General features: G+C 45.6%; 1 protein-coding gene across 1 annotated transcript in view; it reads right to left on the bottom strand.

Moving 5' to 3' along the window:
• The window catches only part of ELP1 (elongator acetyltransferase complex subunit 1), an 886,544-nt gene that overhangs the window by 83,802 nt on the left and 776,370 nt on the right, over window positions 1–26,372 (bottom strand). The window contains exons 32-34 of the mRNA XM_069235684.1: window positions 24,785–24,898; window positions 23,910–24,024; window positions 23,206–23,333 (exon numbers count right to left, since the gene is read on the bottom strand). Coding sequence (XP_069091785.1) covers window positions 23,206–23,333; window positions 23,910–24,024; window positions 24,785–24,898 — 357 coding nt within the window. The remainder of the gene's footprint in view (window positions 1–23,205; window positions 23,334–23,909; window positions 24,025–24,784; window positions 24,899–26,372) is intronic.

Here is a 26,372-nt window from a genome sequence, read left to right as displayed (position 1 = left end):
TACTCAGGGTGGGGTACGGAGAGGTTCTGCAGCTGGTTAAATTGTGGTCAAGCAGCCACAAATACAGGTATTTTAAATCTCCTCTGACACCTAGATAAGTTCTTCTGGCCCCTCCTGGTCCTGAGCCCACTGAAACATAAGATCCCACTGCAGAGCCAGCATGTGGCACCTTGTGAAGCCCGCAAGCAGGTGGCCAAAAAGCCTCAGAACTGCTCTCACTGAAAGCCAGGTAGCAGGCTGAAACATCAAGATCTTAACCCAAATGTCCTGAACTGGCTGAGGCAGAGGGAAAGCTTGGAAAACACAGGCCCATATTTATACTTTTTTAGCGCCACAAAGCGGCGCAAATGCGGCATTAAAAAAGTATAAATATGAGCCACAGTGTCCAGGACGGCTCCAAAGAAGAGATCTGTTGTGAAGGAATAAAGTGAGACTTCAGCACGCTAATGGTAAAGCTCAACAATGTCAACACATCGGAGGTCATTTGGAGGTGGTTTATGACTTCTTGAGGTGACCCCACGTTCAGTAGCCAGTCGTCAAGGTGCAGGAAGACTGGTATTCCTAAACTCCAGAGAAGAGCTGCAACTATCACCTTTGTGAACACATAAAGTGCACTGTAAAGGCCAAAGGAGAGCATGATGAACTGAAAGTGGTCTTGGCCTACCCTAAATCATAGGTAGTGTTTGTGGGACTGCTGGACAGGAATGTGAAAATTGACATCCTACATACCCAATGCCACCAACTAGTCTCCTGGGTCTGGGGTAGAAAGAACTTAGGCCAATGTGAGAATTCTAAACTTGTCCTTTCGGGAATAAAAAGTTCAAAGAACACAGATCTAGAATAGAGTGGAGGCCTCCATCCTTTTTCAGTACCAGAAACTAACAGGAGGTACATCCAGTCCCAGTCCCTGATAGTGACATCCTTTCTTTAATTCCAATAGCAAAGAGGGCTAGTACCTCTCCTTGGAGTATGGACAAGAGGTCCTCCAGGAAGTACTGCGTTGTGGGTGGCATAGTCATGAGGACCTATCAGGAAGGGTAGGGAATAACCATGAACCACAATATGGAGCACCCACTGTTCTGACGTTATGCTCCTTCACCCGGGGAGGTAAAAGGAGATGTGACCTTTCACCGGGTGATCGTTTGCTGCCGAGAAAAAAGTAAAGTCGTTTTGTGGCTGCTGCAGGAGTTGGGGTTTGGGTAGAACATTGCCACTGGTCACTGTCAGCATGATAACCAGCCGCTAACCTGAAAGGACTGGGAGGCTTGTTGCTGGTAAATTACATACTGAAGTTCCGTCTGCTGGTATCACTGCTGAATCCTTGCAAGGGGCAATTGTGTCGGGGAAACTGAGGTGGAGCTACACCAAAACCACAGGCAGTGTCTTCGCTCTCATTACACTGTTCCAAGTTGAGTCCGCCTTCTCTTCAAATAGCCTATATGCGCTTAAGGGCATGTCCATTAGGGATTGTTGGACTCTGGAAGAGAAGCCAGTGGAGGGAATTCAGAAGTGGAGCCGAAGCATCACAATGGTCCCAACTGCTCTACCCAGACAGTCTGTCGTATCGAGGCCCAAGAAATGGAGAACTTTGTTGTGTCCTGGCCATCCTAGATACCGCTTTCCTGGGGCAGCTGGTAAGTTATCCGCTACTCTGTCCCATAGTGCAGGTGAGTACCTGTCAGGAGGTAATTAGTAATGATGGGCTTGAGAGCAATTGTGGTGGAAGAAAACACTGCTTTAATTCTATATTGGGGGAGTTGTGAGTAACGCTATTTGGTTAATGTGATTAGTAGATGCCTGTACCACTAAGTTCTCCGGAGCAGGGTGTTGGAATAGAAAATCTGAATCCACAGGGGTGGGTCTAAGCCACCTTACAACTTGTCTGTTTAGGAGAAGGCAATATTATGGCTTTGCCCTCGTGCCCACGAGCACACCCGTAAGGTCCTCATTAAATGGAAGCTGAGGTTCTTGGCTGTTTGGTCTGGGTTGAGCACCTCAATCAGGACATTTGTTTTCACCTCCATCGTGGGCAGGGCAAGGTCTGTAACTTCTGCTGTCCCCGTTATAACTATGGCAAAGATGGCAAATTCTTTCGTTGTTGTGGCAGGATTGGTGAAGAAAGGCTAATGTATGGAGAGGTGTCCAGGACACTGACATCTTATAAATCCGAAAAGATACTCTCCCCTTCAAAGAATTCATCATCATTGTTGTCTTCAGCAGGATGATGGGGAGTTTCAGGGTCTGAATAAGAGTACAGGGTGCTGTGTATTACCTACAAGTTGTGTGGGGCTTGGGGGACATGTCGCTGATGCTAGAGACAGGGTCAGCCTCAAACAGAGAAAACTAGGGATGGATCTGCTGGCGATAACCCAAATGGAGGCCACCTCTGATCCTTAAGGCCCAAAGGCAATCCAATGGGATACGGTGAAGTACCAAAAATTCAGTCTAGGGCAATTTTAAACTTGTGGACTTGTTCCGGGCGGCCTGGGGAAGTAGAGGTGCATCAGGACCAAACACATGATCAGTTTAAATTGGGGGGAATGAGTCTGTGGCCTAGACATACTTGGGTGTCGAATGACTCCGAATGGTCGGAGTGGCGAGATAAAGGGGACTTGTACTGTGACTTCTTATGTTTCTTTAACTTACCTGAAGTGCTAGACTTCAAATACAAAAGGTCACAATAGCACCACTGGGAGCAAGAGAGTGAGTTCTGCAGGTGCAAATTTGGCTTTGGGTCACGGATGGCATTCTTGTTCATCTTTGAGCAGCTTTTGCACAACACCTGGAGCTGTGGCACCAGAGACAGATCTCAAGGGTATCTGTCACAGACATGTGTTGGTTGCAGTCTTTGTAAGGTTTAAACCCTGTGGGTTTTTGGAGGGGATAAGTCCCTTGCACACAAAAAAAAATCAGGGAAAAGAAAAATGTTAATTTGACTGGTTCAGTGGAACTCTGGAACAGCGTCGGAAGGTGTGGAAAGGAACTGACATCAGAATACAGAGGTGGCACAGATATAGGGATTCAACATCACATCCAGGGCGGGACACAACGCATAGCCTCACAACGTAATCTATCAACATGCAAAGGAACTGCAGAAAATTTCTGGATCCAGTCTGGTGCCTGGGGAAATTCACAAGGGGAGGAATTTGCAGTTAGAAGTCTCTATCAGAAATATGCAAGATGTTGTGAGGCCTATGAGTGATGAAAGGAGCAATCTGGCTACCTGAGTTTTTCAAGAGTTTTAAAAATCATCAGATGAGTATTGATCAGCCTGTCCAAGGGGGAACAACTTACAGATGGACTGATGTCCAGAACTGCTGGTATACACTGAGCCCATTAGCAGGAAGTCAGACAGAACACTTTCTTGTTCACTGAGTAGCCAGTTTTGTGTAACGCAAATGCTACTAAATGTCCAAGTGTCAGTCAATTAATCAGTCAATCAATCAAAAGATCTTTATTCGGCGTTATGCCATAAAAGCACATATACATATAAATATTTAAAATACAATCCATATAAATTAAAACAAAAATGCAAACATCTTCAATCAACTAAGATTACAAGAATATGTACGTTCTCTTTATCGAAATGTCCAGAAACCCATATATAGGCATATATTAATTTACGTTCATTAAAGTCCCAACAACAAAATAAAATCATAAGTAATCAAAATGATAATGAATTATGTTAATAAATAGGTACTTCGACCAATTCATATCGGTTTCTAATAACAATGGCCGATTTAATAAAACTTAAAACAGAATGACACATTTGTATAGATGAAAGTCTTTGAATACTAATCAGGGCTTCCTTATAAAAAATGGTATGTAGATTACACAGAATTGGCAATATAAAAGCTTTTCTAGGAACAGAATAAAGCGAACAAAATAAAACAAAGTGGCTGGTACTTTGTATGGAAAGATTGTCACAAGGACAAAACGGTAACGTTTTTTGCCACATACATTTCTTTGGAAAAGCCACTCTAAAATGTATCATGTTTAATCTAAAAAGGACAAGTAAAGAGTAGAGAGAGGGATTCGAAAACCAAAGAAAATATGGTTCTATCAAAGTCGAAGTTGAGATCTGCACATATAGATCAAATGTTTTCAGTTTCTCTGCCTCTTGATATCTATGATTCGCAGTATACTCTATATATCGAGTTTTGACAATTTCCTTAGCATTAGCGGGTATTAACTCAGGTTTGAGGTACACATTCTCCAAGCTCAATTTTCGAAAGGAAGTATGTACAAAAGTAAGCCAAGAAATCTTATAATGATTGGCTAATTGGATACAAACAGTTAAACAATCTTGCACTAGGAAGGCCGCCGGATTTAGCCAAACTCTTATCCATAGCAGGAGTGGGGCGATATCAATCAAGTCCTCAATGCATCGTACTCCCAGCTCCTCATGACAAATAATATTAGCTACGTTCTTAGGTACCAGAAGCAGCCTGTGCAAAAATGTATTCTCTGTACGTTGTAAAAGAGTTGAATTAGTGTATCCCCAGAGACCCGCCCCATAAATAGCTGCAGAAACTCATTTAGATTTATAAAGCGAAATAATCTGGTGGACTGGTCTATATCCTAATTTACGGGCAAAGCGAAAAATCGCTTCAATTTTTCTCTCCATTTGTTGGGCTTTTAAAATAAGATGGGGGTTCCACAGCAAATAAGAACTTAGATGCAGTCCTAGATAACAAAAATCTTTCACCTCAGTTAAAATATTTCCCCCCATAGTAAAACGTTTTGTTGGCGTATTTCTAGGAACACAAATCATGACATGTGACTTTGTAAAACTGACTTTCAAATCAAGCTCCTGCGTAAAAGTTAAAAAAAGGTCCAATAAAATCTGTAGACCATTTGCTGTACGGCAATTAAAACGGCATCATCAGTATACAGCAAAATCGGGAGTTGTCTAGAACCCATCCTAGGGAAATCCCTACAGTTTTTTTTACTAAAAAACTGTAAAGGGCGTTGATTTATAGCAAAAATAGAAAAGGTGGTAAGGTACAACACTGTCTAACTCCCCGCATAAATGGGAGGGGAGGGGACCTATCACCATACTGGCCATATTGTACTGAAATAGTAAGATTAGTATATAATCGTTTAATCAGCTCGAGCAGATCCTGATCGACCCCCATTGCATCCATAAGTGACCACAACTTCGCTCTATTCTCCAGATCAAACGCACTGGATAAATCAATAAAAGGTAAGTGAATAGATCCTCTTCTAGCAATGACATATTTGCTAAGAATAAGGTGCAAATTTAAGGCCTGATCTACTGTACCTAATCCAGGCCTAAAGCCATATTGGATTGGGGAAAGAATTCCTGTCTGTGTCACCCAATCCTCAAGCCGGGTCAAAAATAACACTCCCCAAAATCTTAGCCGTAGAATCTATGAGCGAAACTGGTCTATAACAGGTGGGATCAAGCCTATTACCTTTTTTAAAAATCGGAACAATTATTGTAGTTTGCCATGAGGAGGGGATTGAACATTTAACTGCACTGGTCAATACATTTGTGATTAGCGGACCCCACAAGTCAGGTAAAGATTTGAATAAGTCCACCGGGACCCCATCCGGGGCTTTCCTTAATTTCATACGTTTAATAGCTGTAGTTACCTCGTGTACCTCAAAGAATAGATCATTCATGCTCAGATTTGTGGCAGCTGATACCGGATAACCACAATCCCCTTTCCGTGGCTGGGGTCGCTTGCAGATTGAAATACTGTTGTAAAGTGTTTCACCTAAACCCCCTCAGGTATCCATACAATCATCCTCCTTGTTATCACATTCTGAAAAGTAGGGATGGTTAACCACTTTCCAGAATTGTGCAGGGTTCTTCAGTTCCGTTGCTGCCAAAAGATCTTCCCGTGCTCTAGTTCTAATTTCCTTCCTTCTGTCCTCAAGGGCTAACTTATATCGACCCCTGGCCTGTTTCACTAATTAACGGCTAAATGGGACTGTCTTAATAGCTACTTTTAGATCTTTATGAGCAGCTGTACAAGTTGAATTAAACCAGCGTTGGGGCTTTATTCCCTGGGAAGGCTCACTGCACACTAAAGCCTCTGGAATAGCACAACTTAGTAGTTCATAAGCAGCTACAAGATGGACATAAGTAGGTTGTGGCGACAAACATTTATTAATGAGATCAAAGTTATGCTCTATAATTTCCTTATGAAAAGTTTTGGGATCTACTCTATCCCATTTCATGCGAAGCCCAAAGTTTCTTTTAAAAACTGCTTTCCCCCTGTGATCTGTTCTAGATGAAACTAACATATTTTCAGAGGCTAAATTTATTCACACGGGGTTATGGTTGCTGGCACAATGGGGTATAATCTTAAAATCTAATATTAAATGGGAATCTGAGGAGCTAATTAAAATAAAATCAATTATACTACCTTTAGGATTCTCCGTATAGGTGGGTATCTTTTGCATGTATCTAGCTGCCTTATCCCTTGCATAGACAAGATCACATTTATAAATAAGGGTATTTAAAGCTTCGCCTTGATTAGAATGAGTGAAATGAGTGGACTCTCTGCCTTCAATAAAGGCACCACACATATGGGGAAGTTCCCTGTTACATAACGGGACAGTAAAGTCTCCAGCCCAAATCATTACTAACTCTCTACCCTGGAACTTCGCAGAAGAATCAAGGAAATCAATTAGGTCCTCAAAGCTTCCTTGCAGGGAATCAAACGGAATACTGATGTAAAAATTTAAAAGCAAAAATATCCTTATTCCCTTCCATCAGTAGTTGGACCACCATAAAAAATGCAGAGGACCAGACCCAAGACAACTCAATTTTTGGGAGTTGTAAGGATACAAGAACCAGGAGCCCCCCACTTGCCCTTCCCGCTAAGGAGGAGGATGCTGGCTGGAACATAGAAAAATACCCATCCAAGTGGAAAGGGTCCATACTCCAAGTCTCCTGGTGACAAATAACATCGTAAGTGGATATAAACTCCAGCCATTCTGGGTTTCTAGGCTTGGACCGAAGCCCTGCACTATTCCAGCAAATCAAAGATACAGGTTTATTGATATTAGAGATCCTATCCACTGGCTCCTTATTTATAGCAACATCTATTGTGATTTGGGGTAAAATATCTATCTCATCAAGCCCTGTCGATATTACAGGGGACACGTGCCCAACTCCAATCTCTGTTTCTTGAGGGGTGACCCCATTCCTGTCTGCTTGTCAATCATTCGCATCAAAAGATGTCAAGTCCTGATAGCGGTCAGAAGTAGGAACATGATCCTGTAGGAGTGTCTTTGGCAATCCCACATTAGATCCACAAGAAACATTAATAGAGGGGAATAGAAAAAAAGTTAAATCGTAAAAAAAACTTAAAGGGTATAATTGGATTTCACCTTTTCCCTTAACACAGCTTGAAGAAACCTTTAACAGGTATTTAACCAAACAAGGATTAGCTAAATTAATCACAATACAGTCCCCTTCATGTACTTTCTTAAATGGACCTACCCACTTCACCCTTCGTGCCATAAGAATTTTACTATTTAAATCATCTTGATGATTAAACTTTAGCCTCAGCCAATGCGCACATTTCCTCATTAATCCCTGAGAATCTTCCCTCTGAGTAAAATCAAAAGGAGGCACATTGGCTAAGGCCAGAACATATGGCATGCAATCCGGTGGAAGTTGCAAAACTTCCTTTTGAGCAATGGGGGAAGTAATGGGGGAAATAATCTTAGAGGCCATTTCACGTTCCAAAGGGATGCCCATACCACCAGCCAAGCTAGGTAAAGTCTTTATGGGTGGATTTTCGAAAGTTCCATGAATAGATGAAGAACAAGCCAGGGAATGATCATGACCAGTAGATAGATTAATTTGCTGTGCATCTTTATATTCAAACTGAGCTTCCTGTGCGTGGGTAATACCAGTTTTTGAAGAGAGTATTTGGGTAATCGATTTAAGCAAAGTATTCTGGAGTTGCTCAAATTTAGTATGTTACTAGTTTCTCCTCTAGAGCTGAAAAAAGGGGGTTGAGCGTAGAATCCAAATTAAATGGGTGGCCATCCTGAGGGACTCTCAAATCTCTAATATCAGGGCCTGAAACATTTGATGGACCTGAAGCTATTGATAGGTCTGCCGGAGAATCCGATTGTGGTAGGATATTTCCCTTTGCCCTTGAAGTCCGCTTTGATATCCTAGGGTGTTTAAAACTGACTCCCTCTTTCCTTTTCTTTGATGGTGGTGGGTCCGCAATAAAATGGTCCACAGTAGCTTTGTCACATACATAAAAAGGTTGCAGACCAGGTATACTATCTTTAGACTGAGGCAAATCCTGATTGGGACTATTAATGGGGAGTCCTTGAGTCTCGTGGTGAGATTGAATATGCACCACGGGCTCAAGGGGAATTCTTTGGGTGAAATTATGAGCGACCCCAATCTTTTCTTCCACTTGCACGATTTCAGTTTCAATAGCCCCAATCACTGATGATAGATAGCTGGTTATAGATGATTGAGTATGTGTATCCTGGGTACCATCGGCCCCTGGTATAACAATTTTCCTTTTGCCCATAGTATAGGAGAATTAGGGGCCAAAGTGCCCTGTCAAAAAAGTAAGAACCAGGGATAATATGTATAAAAATATAAACAGGAATATATAAAAACTACTCACATGTCGTTCCTTGTTATTATTATGCAGTGTATTGCCCTAAAAATGGGTGCGGCTTTGCTAAATGTAAGTGCAGGGTATAATTAAACTCAGAGCATCTTACTGCATTCCTCCTCAAATGCAGTTATCAGAGGGGTGGCCCAGCCCGGCCTCCTCCGGTCACAGACGGGCACAGGATGGGCCCGCCCCTGGCCCAGGCTTTGCCCGGGCGCCGCCCACGCGTGTCCCGCGACGCTGGTTTCCTCAGCGCTTTAATGTGCGCGATGGTGCTCCTGCAAGTCAGGCCTCGCCCCTCCTCCAGCAACAGGGCGGCAGAGGCGTTCAAAGTTTTCCCCACGCCGCGGGTTTCCTCAGCACTTTAATGCACGATGGTGCTCCTGCAAGTCAGGCCCTGTCCTTCCTCGAGCAACAGGGCGGCAGAGGTGTTCAAAGTTTTTACCGCGACGCGGGTTTCCTCAGCGCTTTAATGCGCACAACGGTGTTCCTGCAAGTCAGGCCCCGCCCCTCCTCCAGCAACAGGGCGGCAGAGTCGTTCAGAGTTTTCCCTGCAACGCGGGTTTCCTCACCTTTTTAATGCGCGCGATGGTGCTCCTACAAGTCAGGCCCGCCCCTCCTCCAGCAACAGGGCGGCAGAGGCATTCAAAGTTTTCAGTGCCAGTCATCCAAATACCCATACACAAAAATTCCAGACACTGCAAATGGGTTATTAGCATTGTCACAAACTTCCGAAACATGTAGTGCTGACGCAAAGCCAAAGGGGAGCACTGCAAACTGTAAAAGCAGTCACCTCCACCATAAATGTCAGATACGTTCTAGGAAGTTCAATTACTGACACACACACAACTAAGCTTCTTGCAGGAGTGAAGAGGTCAACCAGGCCTGTGCTTGGAGAGCCAGGAGCACCTGATGTAACATTACCATCTTCATCTTTTCTTTTTTGATTATTTCATCCCTTCTCAAAATCTGAGTGTGACAAGCAGTACCATACCATTGATTAAAAGCACTGTAATCCTGGTAATTAATCTTGTTCATAATTATGTGTCAGAACGTGCTCAGTGACAGTACCAGGACATAGGCGAGATTCTCCTGTCTTCAACGGCACTAGCATTTGGTGTAATATTATGAAGGCTAGTACATCTAAAGAACAAGTTACTTACCTTCGGTAACGCATTATCTGGTAGAGACAATATCTAGCTGCAGATTCCTTATCTTTGAATTCCCGAGACGTCAGAATGGATCCGGAAACTTTTGCATGAGCAGTATCCCTGCGCGTTGTCGGGTGGCTTTGTGAAGTTCTGTGCATCATCATCGTTGGTGCCAGAAGAACGAGTTACTTACCTTCGGTAACGACTTTTCTGGTGGATACATTAGCTACCTGTGGATTCCTCACCTCATGAATACTCCCATGGCGCCAGCATTCGACGGAAATCTTCTTACTAGTCTCTGCACGTCGACGAGGACGTCACTGTCTCGCACGCGACGCCGTCTGACGTCATACAGGCAATAAGAGGTCCTCGACGACGTGCAGACGTCAGTACCAATCATTTTTTACGTGCATGAGAACAACCAGGCAATGCAATGAAAGAGCAAGGCAACATCCATTATATTGTAAAAATACACCACATTGTATGAATAACTGTAAATCTTTTTATGTACACATATATATATATATATATATATAAAACTCTCTCTTTTAAAATATATACACACACCAAGTATATACATAAAGATATATACACATATACATATATATATATATATATATAAATATATTATATATACATCTATTGCCCCCTCAAAGACCAAGAGGAGCGCACTCAAGGATTACTTGGCAAGACCATAAAGGCAACGGGGAGGCGGGTGGGACCGTGAGGAATCCACAGGTAGCTAATGTATCCACCAGAAAAGTCGTTACCGAAGGTAAGTAACTCGTTCTTCTGATGGATACAACTACCTGTGGATTCCTCACCTCATGAATAGAGTCCCAAAGCAGTACCACGCCCGGCGGTGGGTGCCTAAATGGTCAAACCAAGAAATCCTGCAGCACTGACCGTGCAAAATGGCCGTCCCTTCTAACCTCAGAATCTAAACAGTAATGTTTTGCAAAAGTGTGAAGGGACGACCAAGTTGCGGCCTTGCAGATGTCGACCACAGGAACACCTCTGGCTAAGGCCGAAGTGGCCGACTTAGCTCTGGTGGAATGAGCTCTAATGCCCTCAGGAGGATCCTTCTTTGCCAAAGAGTAACATATTTTAATGCAAAGAACAACCCACCTGGATAGTGTTCTCTTGTGGACTGCCTTTCCTCTCCTCTTGCCCACGTATCCAATAAACAGCTGATCCTCCAGCCTGAAATCCTTTGTTCTATCGATAAAGAAGCTCAACGCTCTCTTTGGGTCCAGACGGTGCAGTCTTTCTTCCTCTTTGGAAGGATGAGGCGGAGGATAGAACGTGGACAAAGTAATTGCCTGAGCCAAATGGAAGGGTGAAACAACCTTCGGGAGGAAAGCAGCCTTGGTCCTCAACACCACCTTATCCCCATAAAAAGTTGGATAAGGGGGTTTTACTGATAAGGCCTGCAACTCACTCACTCTCCTTGCTGATGTTATAGCTATCAGGAAGACTGTTTTTAAAACCAAATACCTCAAGGGGCAAGAATGCATAGGTTCAAAAGGGGACCCCATAAGGAAAGTCAGGACTAAGGACAAATCCCATTGCGGCATAACGAATGGCTTTGGAGGAGATGGTTGGTCTGGAAGACATATGAAGGCTGACAAGGCCGATAAATAACCTTTAATGGTAGCCACTGCACAACCTTTCTGCGCCAGAGATAGAGCAAAAGACAAAACGTCCGATAGATGAGCATGTAAAGGATCAATCTGCCTCTCTCCACACCACGCAACAAATTTAGACCACCTATTAGCGTAGATAGATTTAGTGGAGTGTCGCCTGGCCGCTAATATAACATCCACTACCTCAGGCGGGAGAGAGAAGGAACTCAGGTTGCCCCGTTCAATCTCCAGGCATGTAGGTGCAGACTCTGGAGGTTGGGGTGTAGAACCTGCCCCTGCGACTGTGAGAGGAGGTCTGCCCTGAAAGGGAGACGGAGCGGCGGGCACGTTGAGAGTTGGAGAAGGTCGGAGTACCACACCCTCCTTGGCCAATCCGGAGCTATTAAGATTACTAGAGCCCGGTCTTGGCGAATCTTCCTCAATACTCGAGGAATCAAGGGTATGGGAGGAAACGCGTAAAGCAACTGGCCGCACCAGGTCATTTGAAACGCGTCCCCCAACGCTTCCTGCATCGGATACTGAAGGCTGCAGAACAACGGACAATGCGCGTTCTCTCGAGTGGCGAACAGATCTACCCGAGGAAACCCCCACTTCTGGAAGATTAAACGGACTTGATCTGGATGGAGACGCCACTCGTGGTCTGCCGAGAAGTGGCGACTGAGACTGTCCGCACGCACGTTCAAAACTCCGGCCAGATGGTTTGCTATCAAGCAAATCCGATGGTCCTTTGCCCAGGACCATAGTCGAAGAGCTTCTCTGCAGAGAAGGTACGACCCCACTCCTCCCTGCTTGTTTATGTACCACATCGTGGTAGTATTGTCCGTTAGGACCTGTACCGACTGACCACGAAGGGAAGGGAGGAAGGCCTTGAGAGCCAGACGTACAGCCCGTAACTCTAACAGATTGATGTGAAAAATCTGTTCCTCTGGAGACCAAAGACCTTTGATCTCCAGATCCCCCAGATGAGCTCCCCACCCTAGAGTGGAAGCATCTGTTATGACTGTGGCCACTGGTGGCGACTGCTGGAACGGCTTTCCTTGTGAAAGATTGTTGCTTGCAATCCACCACTTCAAATCCACAGCAGCATCTCTGGAGATCTTGACAGTACCCTCTAGATCCCCTCTGTGTTGAGACCACTGCCTTCGGAGGCACCACTGAAGAGCCCTCATGTGCCAGCGAGCATGCGTGACCAACAGAATGCAGGAGGCAAAAAGACCGAGCAGACTAAGGACCTTGAGGACTGGAACTACCGCTCCATTTCGAAACATTGGAACCAAATCCTGAATAGCTTGAATCCGCTGAGGCGGAGGAAAGGCCCGACCCAATGTTGTATCCAGTACTGCCCCTATGAACAGGAGGCGCTGAGAGGGCTCTAGGTGAGATTTGGGCTCGTTCACCGAAAAGCCCAGGTCGAACAACAACTGGGTTGTTGACTGCAGATGACGCAACACAAGCTCCGGGGACTTGGCTTTGATCAACCAATCGTCCAAGTAAGGGAATACTGCTATCCCCTTCCTTCTGAGCTCTGCCGCAACCACCGACATCACCTTCGTGAAGACTCGAGGTGCTGAAGTAAGACCAAACGGAAGGACCGCAAACTGGTAGTGTTGCGATCCCACCACAAACCGGAGATACTTCCTGTGTGACTTGAGTATCGGGATATGAAAGTAAGCATCCTGCAAGTCGACAGACACCATCCAGTCTTCCATGTTCAACGCCAAAAGCACCTGTGCTAGGGTCAGCATCTTGAACTTTTCCTGCTTGAGGAACCAATTCAAGATCCTCAGGTCCAGAATTGGTCTCAAACGACCATCCTTCTTGGGAATCAGGAAATACCTTGAGTAAACTCCTTGACCCCTTTCCTGCTCCGGGACCAACTCCACCGCGCCCTTTAAAAGGAGGACTTCTACCTCCTGTTCTAGCAACAGGAGGTGTTCTTGTGAACAATACGAAGGGCGGGGCGGGATGAGGGGCGGAAACTCCCGAAAGGGAAGGGTGTAGCCTTTTCCCACAACACTGAGAACCCAAGTGTCCGACGTAACAGTCTCCCATTTGGTGAGAAAATGCTGTAATCTTCCCCCTACAGGAGAGGAGTGAGTGGGAAATGGTGGAAGCCTAAGGCTGCTTCCCCTGCTGCACCCCGCCAGAGGATGAGGAAGAGGCAGAGTGCTGCTGAGAAGCTCCCCTGGTGCGGACCCTACCCCTCCCCCTAAAAGATCTATAGGGATGGGAAGAGGCAGGTTGCTGATATCTTCCCCGAAAGGAAGAGGAGGAAGAGCCACGCCCAAATCCACGAAACCTCCTGAAGAATCTGGAAGAGGCCGTGGAAGAAGGAGCTTGGAGTCCCAACGACTTAGCCGTGGCCCTGCTCTCCTTAAACCGTTCCAAGGCCGAATCAGCCTTAGCCCCAAACAGTTTGTCCCCATCAAACGGGAGATCCAACAATGTGGACTGTACATCTGCCGAAAAGCCCGAGTTACGGAGCCAGGCCTGTCTCCTTTCCACCACAGTTGTGCCCATTGCTCTGGCTACCGAGTCGGTGGTATCCAGTCCCGTCTGGATAATTTGGGTCGCAGCAGCCTGGGCATCAGAGACAAGATCCAAAAGACCCTGAGGAAGCTCTGTAAACGAAGAGGAGATGTCATCCATCAGAGCATGAATATACCTCCCCAGGATACAGGTTGCATTGGTGGCTTTTAATGCCAGACTGCAGGACGAAAAAATCTTCTTCGACTGCGCCTCCAGCTTTTTTGAATCTCTGTCCCCAGGCACCGTCGGAAAAGAACCAGGCGCTGACTTGGACGAACAGGAGGCCTGCACAACCAAGCTCTCCGGCGTAGGGTGCCTAGATAGGAAACCAGGATCAGTTGGAGCTGTCCGATACCTCCTGGCCACGGCTCTGTGAACTGCTGGGGAAGATGCCGGCTTCTTCCACACCTCTAAAACCGGATCCAGCAGAGCGTCATTAAAAGGTAATAGAGGCTCCGCCGCGGCTGAGGCCGGATGCAACACCTCTGTCAAAAGGTTTTGTTTCGCCTCCACCACCGGCAAAGGCAGGTCCAAAAAACTAGCTGCCTTCCGTACCACTGTATGAAAGGAAGCAGCTTCCTCGGTATATTCCCCCGGGGACGAAAGGTCCCACTCAGGGGAAGTGTCCAGCCCACTGGCCGACTCCAGTCCACGCAGCCCATCACCCGAGTCCTCTAGCTCTCCTTCCTCTAGGGCTCGTTGGTACTCCTGCTCTTCTAGTACCCGGAGAGCACGCCTCCTTGAATGCAGTTGTTGCTCAATCCGCGGAGTCGACAATACCTCCGCCGAAGTCGGAGATCGGCGCCGATCTTCCGAAGCCACCGACGCCGCATCCGGCGCCACAGGTAACTTCGGCGCCGACTGAAGAGCAGTTGAAACGGATGGACCCACCGGAGTCACAGGCCGAAATCTCGACGTCGACGGGATGGAAATCCCTGGGGCCAATCCCTCCGAAGCCACCGGAGCGGCCACCGGCGCCGACACTGGCGCCGAGCCCACGTTCCCAAACGGGAGAAAGGGCATAAAGGGTGCCGGCCGAAGAGGCGCAGGATCACCCAAAGAAAAGGCCAAAGGCCCAGCCGGAGCACCCCCTGGAGCCATCTGTTGGAAGATGGCATACATCGCATTCAAGAATGCGGAACTATCGGCTCCAGGGGTGGGAAAAGCCGGATACTGGGGTGCCTGACTCGGAGGCGACCCCGACGCCGGCCTCGGCGTCTGCGCCGGAGAAAACACTTGAGGCTCCAATACCTCAATCACCGACGCCTGTCCAGGCGAAGTTGGAGACGCCGGAGAGGGCAACGGCGTCGAAGGATGCGGCGTCACCGTTGGGCTGACCTCCCATGTCCTTCGGCGCCGATCCGGAGACCTGGAACGAGCCTCCCTTGAATGACGCCGAGATTCTCTACGGCGCCGGGAGTCTCGATGACGCCGATGTCTTGGAGAAGACTTTTTCTTGTGATGCTTCTCCTTTGACTTGGCCATAAACAGCTTCGCCTCGCGTTCTTTAAGGGCCTTCGGATTCATGTGCTGACATGAATCACAAGTCGAGACGTCGTGGTCGGAGCTCAAACACCAAAGGCAATCGGAATGAGGATCCGTCACCGACATCTTGCCTCCACACTCACGACAAGGCTTAAATCCAGACTTTCTCTGCGACATTATTTCCACAGAGAAAGAGTACGCAGCAAGATATACACTGTAACCGCAAGAGTAACAGTTGCTCCCTCGAAGATAACCGTTTCGAATGCACGGAAAAAAGGGAACTGACGTCTGCACGTCGTCGAGGACCTCTTATTGCCTGTATGACGTCAGACGGCGTCGCGTGCGAGACAGTGACGTCCTCGTCGACGTGCAGAGACTAGTAAGAAGATTTCCGTCGAATGCTGGCGCCATGGGAGTATTCATGAGGTGAGGAATCCACAGGTAGTTGTATCCATCAGAAGTGACATCGCGGTCACCTATATAGGTGCAACCCAGGCGTGTGAACGTCAGTTACTTTTCACGACTTTCTACGCCAGAAGCGCAGGGCCATGAAGTGAACTGATGAGTCTGTGTCCAAACTAGGGCACTGAAAGGTCAGTAAACCTAGCCATAGAAATCTGTCTGCAGAGCAGACATGGGCGGGTCTGTAAGGAATCTGCTGCTAGATATTGTCTCTACCAGATAATACGTTACCGAAGGTAAATAACTTGTTCATCTGATAAAAACGTTTAGCTGCAGATTCCTTACCTTTGAAGAAATAACCAAGCCACACAATCCTGATGGTGGGCTGCAGACACATTTTCTAAACTAGGAAGTCCTGCAGGACTGAACAGGCGGAATGCCCATCCCTACGGACCTGACTGTGCAGGCAGTAGTGTCTGGCAAACATGTGCAGGGACGACCACATTGCTGCCTGCTCAGGACTGGGACTCCATGAGCTAATGCCATGGTCACAGCTTTTCCTCTAGTGGAATGGGCCTATGGGCCCTCAGGAGGCTGCTTTTTAGCCAGGGAGTAGCAGATCTTGATAGAGAGAACGACCCAGCGCAAAATGGTTCGTTTCAGTACTGCCTGACCTTTTTTAGCTCCTACATAGCCCATGACGAGTTGGTTGTCCACCCGGAACTCTTTTGTGCGATCAAGGTAGAACGACCACCCTCTTTTTGGGTCCAGATGGTGGAGTTGTTTCTGTTCTTTAGAGGGATGTGGAGGAGCAGAAAAGGTGGGAAGGGTGACAGATTGTCTCAATGGAATGAGGTCACCACTTTTGGGAGGAAAGAGGCCCAGGTGCGAAGTATCACATTTTCAGAGAACACAGTGAGATAGTGAGGCTTGGATGATAAGTCTGCTGCTCACTCACCCTCCGGGCAGATGATATTGCCACTAAGAAGGTTATCTTGATGGTAAGCAGCCGGAGGGGACAATTATGTAGCGTCTCGAAAGGAGCACACATGAGGTAAGTGAGAACTAGGTTGAGGGCCATCTGAGGCATTATAAAGGGCGAAGGAGAAAACATATGTACAAGCCCTTTGAGAAACCTATTCACACTAAGTGACTTAAATAAAAAGGGTTGGTCAGGCGGCCGCAGGAAGGGGGACAGAGTAAAGAGAGAAGCCTGAAGAGTACTCAGATCAGAGCCTAGCTGGGCAAGGGTAACAATGAAAGAGAAGCAGAAAGAGGGTCAACAGACTGTTCTGTACAATATTTTACAAAGTTTTGCCAACAGCAGACGTTTTGGTGGAGGGCTGCCTGGGCGCCAAGAAAACTTTACAGACTTTGGGAGCAAAGTATCAACTGTTGGTGCTCAATTTCCATGCAAGGAGGTGGAGAGCTGAAAGGTTCGAATGAAGGACCATCCCCTGCTGCTGCAACAAGATCCTCCCGAAGGTGCAGCCTGATCGGAGGATCGATGCTCATTCTCAGCAGCTCTGGATACTCGTCTATGTGTGTCCAATCCAGAGCCAGAAGAGTGACTTGGGACCGGTCGTTCCTGATCTTCTTGAGAGCTCTGGGCAGAAGTGTTATGGGCGGAAAGGCATACAGAAGGCCTGAACTACACTCGTGACAAAAAGCATCTCCAAGCGATAGCCACCTTGGAAACTCCAACACGAAAAACTGCTGTGATGCACATTCTCTTAGGAGGCGAACAGATTTACCAAAGTTCTGCCCATTATTAAAAGAGTCCTTGTGCCACCTCAGAATGGAGACACCCCTTGTAAACCGCTAGGCATCGACGGCTGAGTTTGTCTGCCCTAGGGTTCAGAGAACCTGCCAGGTGTTGAACCACCATGGTTTTGCCCTGCTGTTCCAACCATGTCCAGAGATGTACAGCCTCTTGACAAAGAGACCATGACCCCACTCGCCCTGCTTGTTGCAGTACTACATGGCAGTAGTGCTGTCCGTGAACATCTGTACTAACTTCCCTTTGACAGAGGGAAGACATTTTTTCGATTCTAGCCGGATCTCACGTAGCTTCAACAAGTTAATGTGGAGTCCGGATTTTGCTAGAGACCAGATTCATCCACTTCTCCTAGATGGCCACCCCATCCTTGGATTGACGCATCTATCACTACTGTCGGATCTGTCTGGGGAAGGGAGACGAGTGTGCCTTTGACCCATTCGCAATTCGTAAGCCACCTCTGCAGGTCCTTTGCAGTTCCCTCTGCGATCTGAAGTCGTAGAGATTCCCCAGATGCTGCGCCCACTAGAACTTCAGGTCCCACTGTCTTACTCCAGAGCCCGCATATGCCATCTACCATGATTCATTAGCAGGATGCAGGAGGCCATGAGGCCCAGCATCATCAGAGTCATTCTCACCAAAATCTAGGATAGAGGCTGTAGTATCAGTATCATAGCCTTAATATCCTGGACTCGCTGCTCAGAAGGATAAGCCCAAAACTGCGTTGTATCAAGGGCAGCTCTGATAAAAGGGACCCTCTGAGAGGGAGTCAGGTGTGACGGGCACATTTATAGTGAACCACATTGAGTGCAGGAGGTCCGTCATAGTCTGAAGATGGGAGACAACAGCCTGGGGCGAGCCCCCCTTCAACAGCCAGTTGTCGAGATAGGGGAAGACTAAAACGCCTGATCTGTGTAGATGTGGTGCAATGACCACCAACACCTTAGTGAACACATGAGGGGCACTGGTAAGGCCAAAGGTGAGCACGGTGAACTGAAAGTGCTTGTGGCCTACCGTGAACTGCAGGTAACACCTGTTGGCAAGCAAGATGGGGATGTGAAAATATGCATCCTGCAAGTCCAGTGCTACCAACCATTCTCCTTGGTCTAGGGCAGATAAGACCTGAGCCAAAATGAGCATTCTGAATCTCTCCTTTTTGAGGAAGAGATTTACAATTTTCAGATCTAGAATAAGGCGAAGATCCTTTCTCGTTTTGAGTAACAGGAATAAAAACCACTGTCTATTTCGGACAGTGGAATCCTTTCTATAGCTTCCTTCAACAAGAGAGCTGTAACTCGCTCTTGGGGCAGAGACAGATGATCCTCAGCCAGTCGTTCTTGAGTTGGGGGTATTGAGGGGGGAAAAACTGGAAAAAAATGGAAAAACCCCTCCAAATGATCTGCAAGACGCATTTGTACGATGTTATCGACTGCCAGTGGAGGAGATGATGTTGGATTCCCCCTCCAACTGGGCCCCCTTGGTCTTGCAGAACCAGACTGGAAGGGCTTGGAGGCTGCAGCTGCCAGGGAGTTGGTGGCGGGCGACTTTTGGCTCCCAGACCCACGGGGTTGGGATGCACAGCGTCCTCGCAAAGCTCGGGGAACTTGACAGGACAGTTGCTGGCATAGGGCTGGCGCAGTGGCACACCCCTTCCATAGCCACAAAAGGGGCGAAAAGCAGACTGGGGTCGAAGTGTTACTGACAGGCCCAAGGACATGGCTGCAGCCGCAAGTCACTGAAGTGCTCCAGTGCCAAATCTGCCTTCTCTCCGAACAGACAAGTCCCATCGAAGGGCATGTCCATGAGGTTGGCCTGGACATCCCACAAAAAGCCAGATGTTCTCAGCAAATTCGTGGCACCGTAAGGCCGTTGGCAAAACCACTATGTGGAGCGAGTCAGTCATATCCAAACCACACCTAAGGATTAACTTTATTGCGTCCCTCTTGTCTTTCACTGCTTGGGAGAAGATGGCTCGGACCTCCTTCGGGACATGCTGCAGTACTTGCGCAACCATATTCCATAGGGTATAGAAATAACAGCCTAAAAGGCATGTGGTGTTCACCGACCACAATGCCAGGCTACCAAAAGAAAACATCCTCTTAGGATGGCTGGATAGCCTCCTGAATTCCCTGTCCAGGGCAGCGGCAGGGAACGCAGCATGGGAAGTTGAGGCTTGGACTACCAAGCTCTCAGGGGTGAGATGTTGGGTGAAGAAGCTAGGATCACCAGGGCAAGGTGATGGCTGTGGGCAACTGTCCTGTTCACAGGAGCCCCTGTTCTGGGCTTGGACCAAGTTCCCAGCAGGACTACAGTCAATGCTTTGTTAAAGGGCAATAGGGGTTCAGATGGAGAAGCCCTAGGCTGAAGCACTTCAGTCAAGAGATTAGTATTGACCACCTCTGAGGGAAGTTCGAGGACAAGGACTTCCAATGCCCTCTTCATGACCACCTCGTAAGATGCTCCCTCCTCCTTAGCGAGGGAGGGTGGAGAGAGCAAGCCAGTGTGTGAAGACGTGTAAACAGCACCTCAAACCAGTCCACATTCTCACTAGGGGTCTGTAACCAGTCTTCTAAGGTTCAGGGACCCCTTCGACTCTTCCCTCATGCCTAGCTGCTTCAGAAAACACTCAGGCAACGACTCACAACCACTGGGCCCTGTAGGCAACGGAATCAGCGGCAAGTGATGCTGTTTCGACTTCGGGTCATCGAGGATGGGAATAGGGCTGGCGCTGATGGCACCTGGAGAATCAGCGTCAGGATCAGCACCAGAGAAGGCGTCAATCTGGATCAGAGATCCATGAAATTCCATCGGAGCTGAGGCCGAAGCTACTGACTCAGAACTTGATGGGTCCTCCTCTGACCATGAGGGGCCCAAAGGTGCTCCAGAGGGGTCAGCCCACTCAAATACGCAGCCAATGCCCTAGTAAAAATCTTTTATTTGAAATGGGGTCACTCCGGTTCCTGGAAACTGAGGGAGGCGCGGAGTGGGACTTGACAATGGCTCCACAGAACCGTGCCTGGAATGCTGATGTTCCCCACTCGCCGAATTAGCTGACGGACGAGGTGAAGTCGAAGTCTGTCTAGATTTCTTCTCCTTGTGCCTCTTCCCTAAGGCCCTTGAGTGTGATAAAAAAGGGGTTGGCACTCTTGGAGCAGTCCCACAACCTTTGTCCTGATCAGGACCGAGACCAGAGTCATACTATGCTGCGTCGACTGCCGGGCTGCAAGAAGCTTTAGGCGTTACGGCCCAAGCACGACTTCGGATCATGATCGCACCTGAGACACCACAAGCAAGGTGGGGGTCGTAACCAACATGGCGCAGTAACAGGCGCCACGCGGCTTAAACATTACCTTTCTAGATGACATCTGGACACACTGAAAAAATATTTGACAAAATATCAAAAAAGCCTGTCAAAAAGAGACAGAGAGGTAGCTCTTCTCCAGATCAGTGGTAACTGGAGCGGAAAGAAAAGAACTGATGTCCGCATGCCTGGGTGGCGCCTATATAGGTGACCAAGACGTTACTTTGGGTGCCAACAACACTGACAAAGCCGCATGGAACTGAACAAAGCCACCCAAAGGCATGCAGGGTTACTAGGGGTAAGGTAAGGAATCTGCAGCTAGAAGTCTCTATCAGATCATGAATACTAGTCCCAGAATGCACTACAAAGCACCCGAAGGCTTACACCGTAAACAAAATGATTGAATCAAATTTCTCCTTGTATACAATTTGACACATGTGGGTAGTATATGTCAGATGTTATCACTGTGTGAAGGGTTTATTCTACGACTTTTAGGATGGAGCATTGTTCTCTGAACCAGACTTCAAGTTTTGTCATTTTTCCTCTGAAATGCACTGGGTTTTGTTCTAAGAACATATTGTTTTAGCATTCAAGTGGAGACATTTTGCGAAAACTGAAGCTCAAGTGTGCCTCAACATTGGGACGTTGTTTTGAAATAATATTTATTTTTATTTATGTAAATAAATAAATTGTATTAACAAGACGGAGTGCATTCTGGGACTAGTACACCTTTTTAGGTGTACTACCCTTCAAATTAATTTGTACACAAATACGGGCAGTATTCATTCCAGCACTGCACACAAAATAATTGTCAAATAGGCATCTAATTGACAAAAGTATTAGAAACTGTTTCATCGAGTGCACCGTACCGCCATTAACATATTAGCATTTGGTGTACCACAGAGGAACTGGGCATGTCACTGCCAGTAGAAAGTCCCGTACACAACAGCTTACATGGCACTGGGCCAGCTTAGCTAGTCCACACCAGCTTGGGCTCCATGGCTAAAGAGGCGATGGGCAGCAAAGCTTCCTTAGCGCCATGTTCACAATCATGAAAGTTTTGCTACCTCATTGCCCTGTTAATTAATATTAGAGATTCACAATTGGAATGATGCTCAGGCAGTTCCTCAATAGGCTTTTCTGCTACAGACAATTGGACAGCTATGAAAATAACTGAATTTTTAGGGAAATATGTTAGCAGTATATGAATATATTGTACCACTTATAAGTGAAGAGATACACAAAAATGTGACAGGTTGACTATTTGTATTAATCTCAGTCACCGACAGAGATACTTATATGTAAGTTAGTCCTGTCCAACAGGACCAGCCAAGTCCCAACTACTAAGCCAGATCCACTTTAGACAGGAACGCAAGAACACTGAGGCTGATTTAGGCCTCATAAGTGAGGTGCAGCTTTAGACTTGTGGAGCAGTGAGCGTAGGACACATGTCTGGGCATTTGTGTCGCACCCATTGCGTTTCACTTAGATAGAAAAAAAAAGAGATTGGTGAAATCCTCGCATTAATCTCAGCCACTGCCAAATGTTTGGGCCTTATTCTAGTCCAATGGTTTTATCCACTCCAATTTGTTGAAGATATCTGTTCATTGACATGCCATAACCACTTTTCCTGTGTAAGGAGACAGACTTTAATGGCTAGAGTTACTACAGCAGTTTTATCCATAATAAAACAACTGTTTTGGTTTGCAGGGTTTTATGTGTAAGCAAAAACTCAGATGATAATTACATTACTGGTCACTCCATCTGTTGTGCCACATGTAATAAGCATTGAAAGAGGGAGGTCTGGTGGTGTTGTTTACCATAACTGGCGAATGTGGGCATTATTATGGTTTTAGATTTTAACCATAAAATCACCTTAAGTTAAGATAATTCTGGACATTTTAATTTGTTTTAATAATACTGCAAAATTATTGATCTTAGTATTTAATCATAACCAGATTTAAAACAAACACAACATATACCTCGCTTAAGCAAAATCACAGTTCACAGAACTGTGGTAAAATCTGCAAGTTAGAAGATCTCAGTGAATGGCAGTAAGAGCTGAAATGTAAGACAGAGTTTGTTACTTCAAACACTGAGTAAGACATTCACTAAGAAGCATGGTCAGCAACAGATTGTAAGGATAATTAAAAAACATCAGACCCAGAGATAAATAAGCAGGCTAGCAAAAGGAGCACTGATTAAAGAGACGTACAGTAGATATAAAAACTTGGTTTGAGGGACACAGTTGCATTTCATAAATTCTAAAACAACCAAAATATACCCCTTAGTTTATCAACTGTCTTAATGGTTTCACAGATGGCCTCCAGTAGTGCCACATCTTCCAGTGGGCTTCCTTCTTTCAAGCTGTGCCTCTTGCGTTCTGCCTTGCGACGATTCTTTGAAGACCTCCTAAAACAGATCCATAAAAATAATTTCATTTCAAATGTTGAGCATCTCTCAAGCACTATGTAAGGTAAATTAGTTTCACTTACAAGAATGCTCTAGAATAGTGTTCATGATGGTACTTTTAAATGATCTGATTAGAAATTAAAGACTGCACCTTAGAGCTCAGGGCATTTTACAAGGTACTGACCTTTGCAAAAACAGTCACAATGACAGAAGAAAGCTTTCAGCATTTCTTCATAACTGGTCCATGTCCTTGTCAACAGGTGTAGACTGGGAAGACTACCAGTGAAGCACATTAAGGAAATACATCCAGGACATATTAAAAGATGCTCAAGACCACTAGAGAAGGTCCGCTCTATCTTAAGATCGTTAATAAATGTCTCCATCTCGGAAAACATATCAAATAACATATAGAGTTAGATAATGTTTCAGATCTAATAGGTAACCATGTCAATATGTATTGGGAGATGGGGATAACATGCACTCTACTTCAATCACCTTCAAGAGCGGTAAAACAAAAAAACAACTTTAACATTCACAAATAATAACTTTACTCCAACAAATACAAAAGGCACATACGATGAGATTCTGGAGTTGCTATGTGTGTATTTGCTGCTCGCCTCACTCGCTGTCATGATGCTGCTGCCAGTTTCTGAGACAAGGTCAGTCTCAGGACACTCCTGTACCTCTTCATCTGTAAAGCAGTATACGAGAAAGAGAATCAAAAGCCTTGAGAAATGCTATCACATTTAGTATGCTAGACTACCAACAGAAACAATACAAATGTACATGGCCACATTAAATAGTCTGCACTGTAAGTACTATGATTGTAATGCTGAAAAGCTAAACAGAAGAAAATGAAAAGAAATAACAAATTCAACATGCAAGACAAATATGATTAAGGCTTTTGTAGTCTTTGAGTGTATCCAAATACACGTCCTATGCCTTTACTTCAGCATCAGTTTGGTAAAAGCATTCAGATTCTGCGTAATAGCTCGCTGTACACTTTGTAAATCGCTCAAATAAGCAATGATAAAAAAACTGTAGAACTGTGACACTCCGTCTCCCCCTTATTAGGCATCCATAAGTTCAGTGTATTAATGGCTAGTCATAAAAGACTTTTGATGCATGTTATATGATTTTAGACAAGAAGCATATTGTTACCATATTGTTACCACTGATTTACCATTTATTTCCATATTGTTACCATTTATCACCAGTAGTCATGCTGAAGCACCAGCAACTCTACGCCTGTATCTTGCCCCACAAAATATCCAGGAAGTTGCTTCTTTCATAAACATTCCATAACTAATAAATCCAAGAATTGCTTTGTGGAAGTATTGCTTAAGGAAAGTAACAAGAGTAAAATAGGGGCTAATCTCTAGAGTTTGTAAGGATTATTAATTTCAGCAACAAAATTTGTATGAGGCACTGGAAAGAAAATGAAGTGATACCTAGCAGTCCTTGACGTGCTCTCTCTTTCAATTCTCTTACAACCAAAAGCCGTGCCTTATGTCGAGTGAATGTTGTTTTCTGTGACTCCAAGAAGACCAAGTGATTCCTCTGAGCTGCAAGAGGTAAAGTAATAGAAAGAAGTTATATTTTACAATAAATCTAATAACAGGAAGAGATCATTTAAAAACGGTTGTTACTTCTGCACTCAGTCCTCAGGCTTCCCATATTCACAATGTGTGGGGAGGCACCATTACATGTCAAATACCTGAAAATGCTCCAAAGATCATGTGAAGACTTCATGTCTTCATGTATCCTAATTCCAATGCGGGATTCCCTATTGCACCTCTAATTCGGAGCCAATGAGCTCTAGGTGTGATCAAAAATTGTCTTTTTGCCTTAATGTAACATGTTTGTATGCATTTAACAATCCAGCCTGCTTATCCTTGTTTAGAAGTAGGATTGTCTTTATGTGGTTGTTGAAAGGCAACGAAAAGTTGCTTTGTTTTCCTAAATTCTTTAGTTCAATCTATATAGTACATTAGAGCTCTTTTGAGGTCAAGTGTACGAAAGGCTCTTTCTGCAACTGAGTGGCTGTGGAAATAAGACTGGCAATTCTACTGTTTGGTTTATGTGAAAAGGTGATACCACTTTTGGCAGAAATTTGGGATTTGTTCTAAGTACAACTTTATGTTTGTGCACTTGGAAAAAAGGTTCCTCAAGAGTGAATGCTTGTATTTCACTAACTCTTCTCAATGAAGTAATAGCTACTAGGAAGGCGAGTTAGAGAAGGCATGTTAAAAATTGAATCTCACAAGAATGCATGGGTTCAAAAGGTGGGCCCATAAGTCTGATGAGTACGATATTTAGATTCCAAGTAGGAACAGGAGGCGTTCTAGGTGGAATAATACATTTTAATCCTTCCATGAAGACTTTTATAACTGGAACTCTGAATAGAGAGGTGTGTTGAATAGTCTGTAAGTATGCTGATATTGCAGTAAGATAGATTTTAATGGATGAGAAAGCTAGATTTGCTTTCTGCAAATGAAGTAGATAGCATACAATAGCTTGTATTGATGCTGTAAGTGGATCAGTATTTTTAGATTGACAGTAGTAAACAAATCTATTCCATTTGTTAGCATAACATTGTCTAGTGGTAGGTTTACGTGCCTGCTTGAGCACTTCCATGTATTCAAATGGAAGTTTTAGGTATCCAAATTCTATGACTTCAGGAGCCAAATCGCCAAGTTGAGAGCACTGGGGTTTGGATGCTTGATTTGACCTTTGTTTTGTGTTAACAAATCCGGTCTGTTTGAAAGTTTGGAGTGAGGCACTACTGACAGGAATGTGGTATACCAATGTTGTTGTGCCCACGTTGGGGCTATGAGTATCATGGTGAGAGATGTCTGATGTAGTTTGTTGACCAGAAAGGGAAGAAGTGGGAGAGGGGGAAAAGTGTAAGCAAATATCCCTGACCAACTGATCCACAGAGCATTGCCCTTGGATAGGGGATGTGGGTGTCTGGATACGAAGTTTTGGCATTTTGTGTTTTCGCTTGTTGCAAATAAGTCTATTTCTGGTGTTCCCTAC

The sequence above is a fragment of the Pleurodeles waltl genome, chromosome 1_2 (assembly GCF_031143425.1).
Source record: "Pleurodeles waltl isolate 20211129_DDA chromosome 1_2, aPleWal1.hap1.20221129, whole genome shotgun sequence".
NCBI lineage: Eukaryota > Metazoa > Chordata > Amphibia > Caudata > Salamandridae > Pleurodeles > Pleurodeles waltl.
Note: the sequence above shows the minus strand (reverse complement) of the source record. Positions and strands in the feature narration are given on the sequence as shown.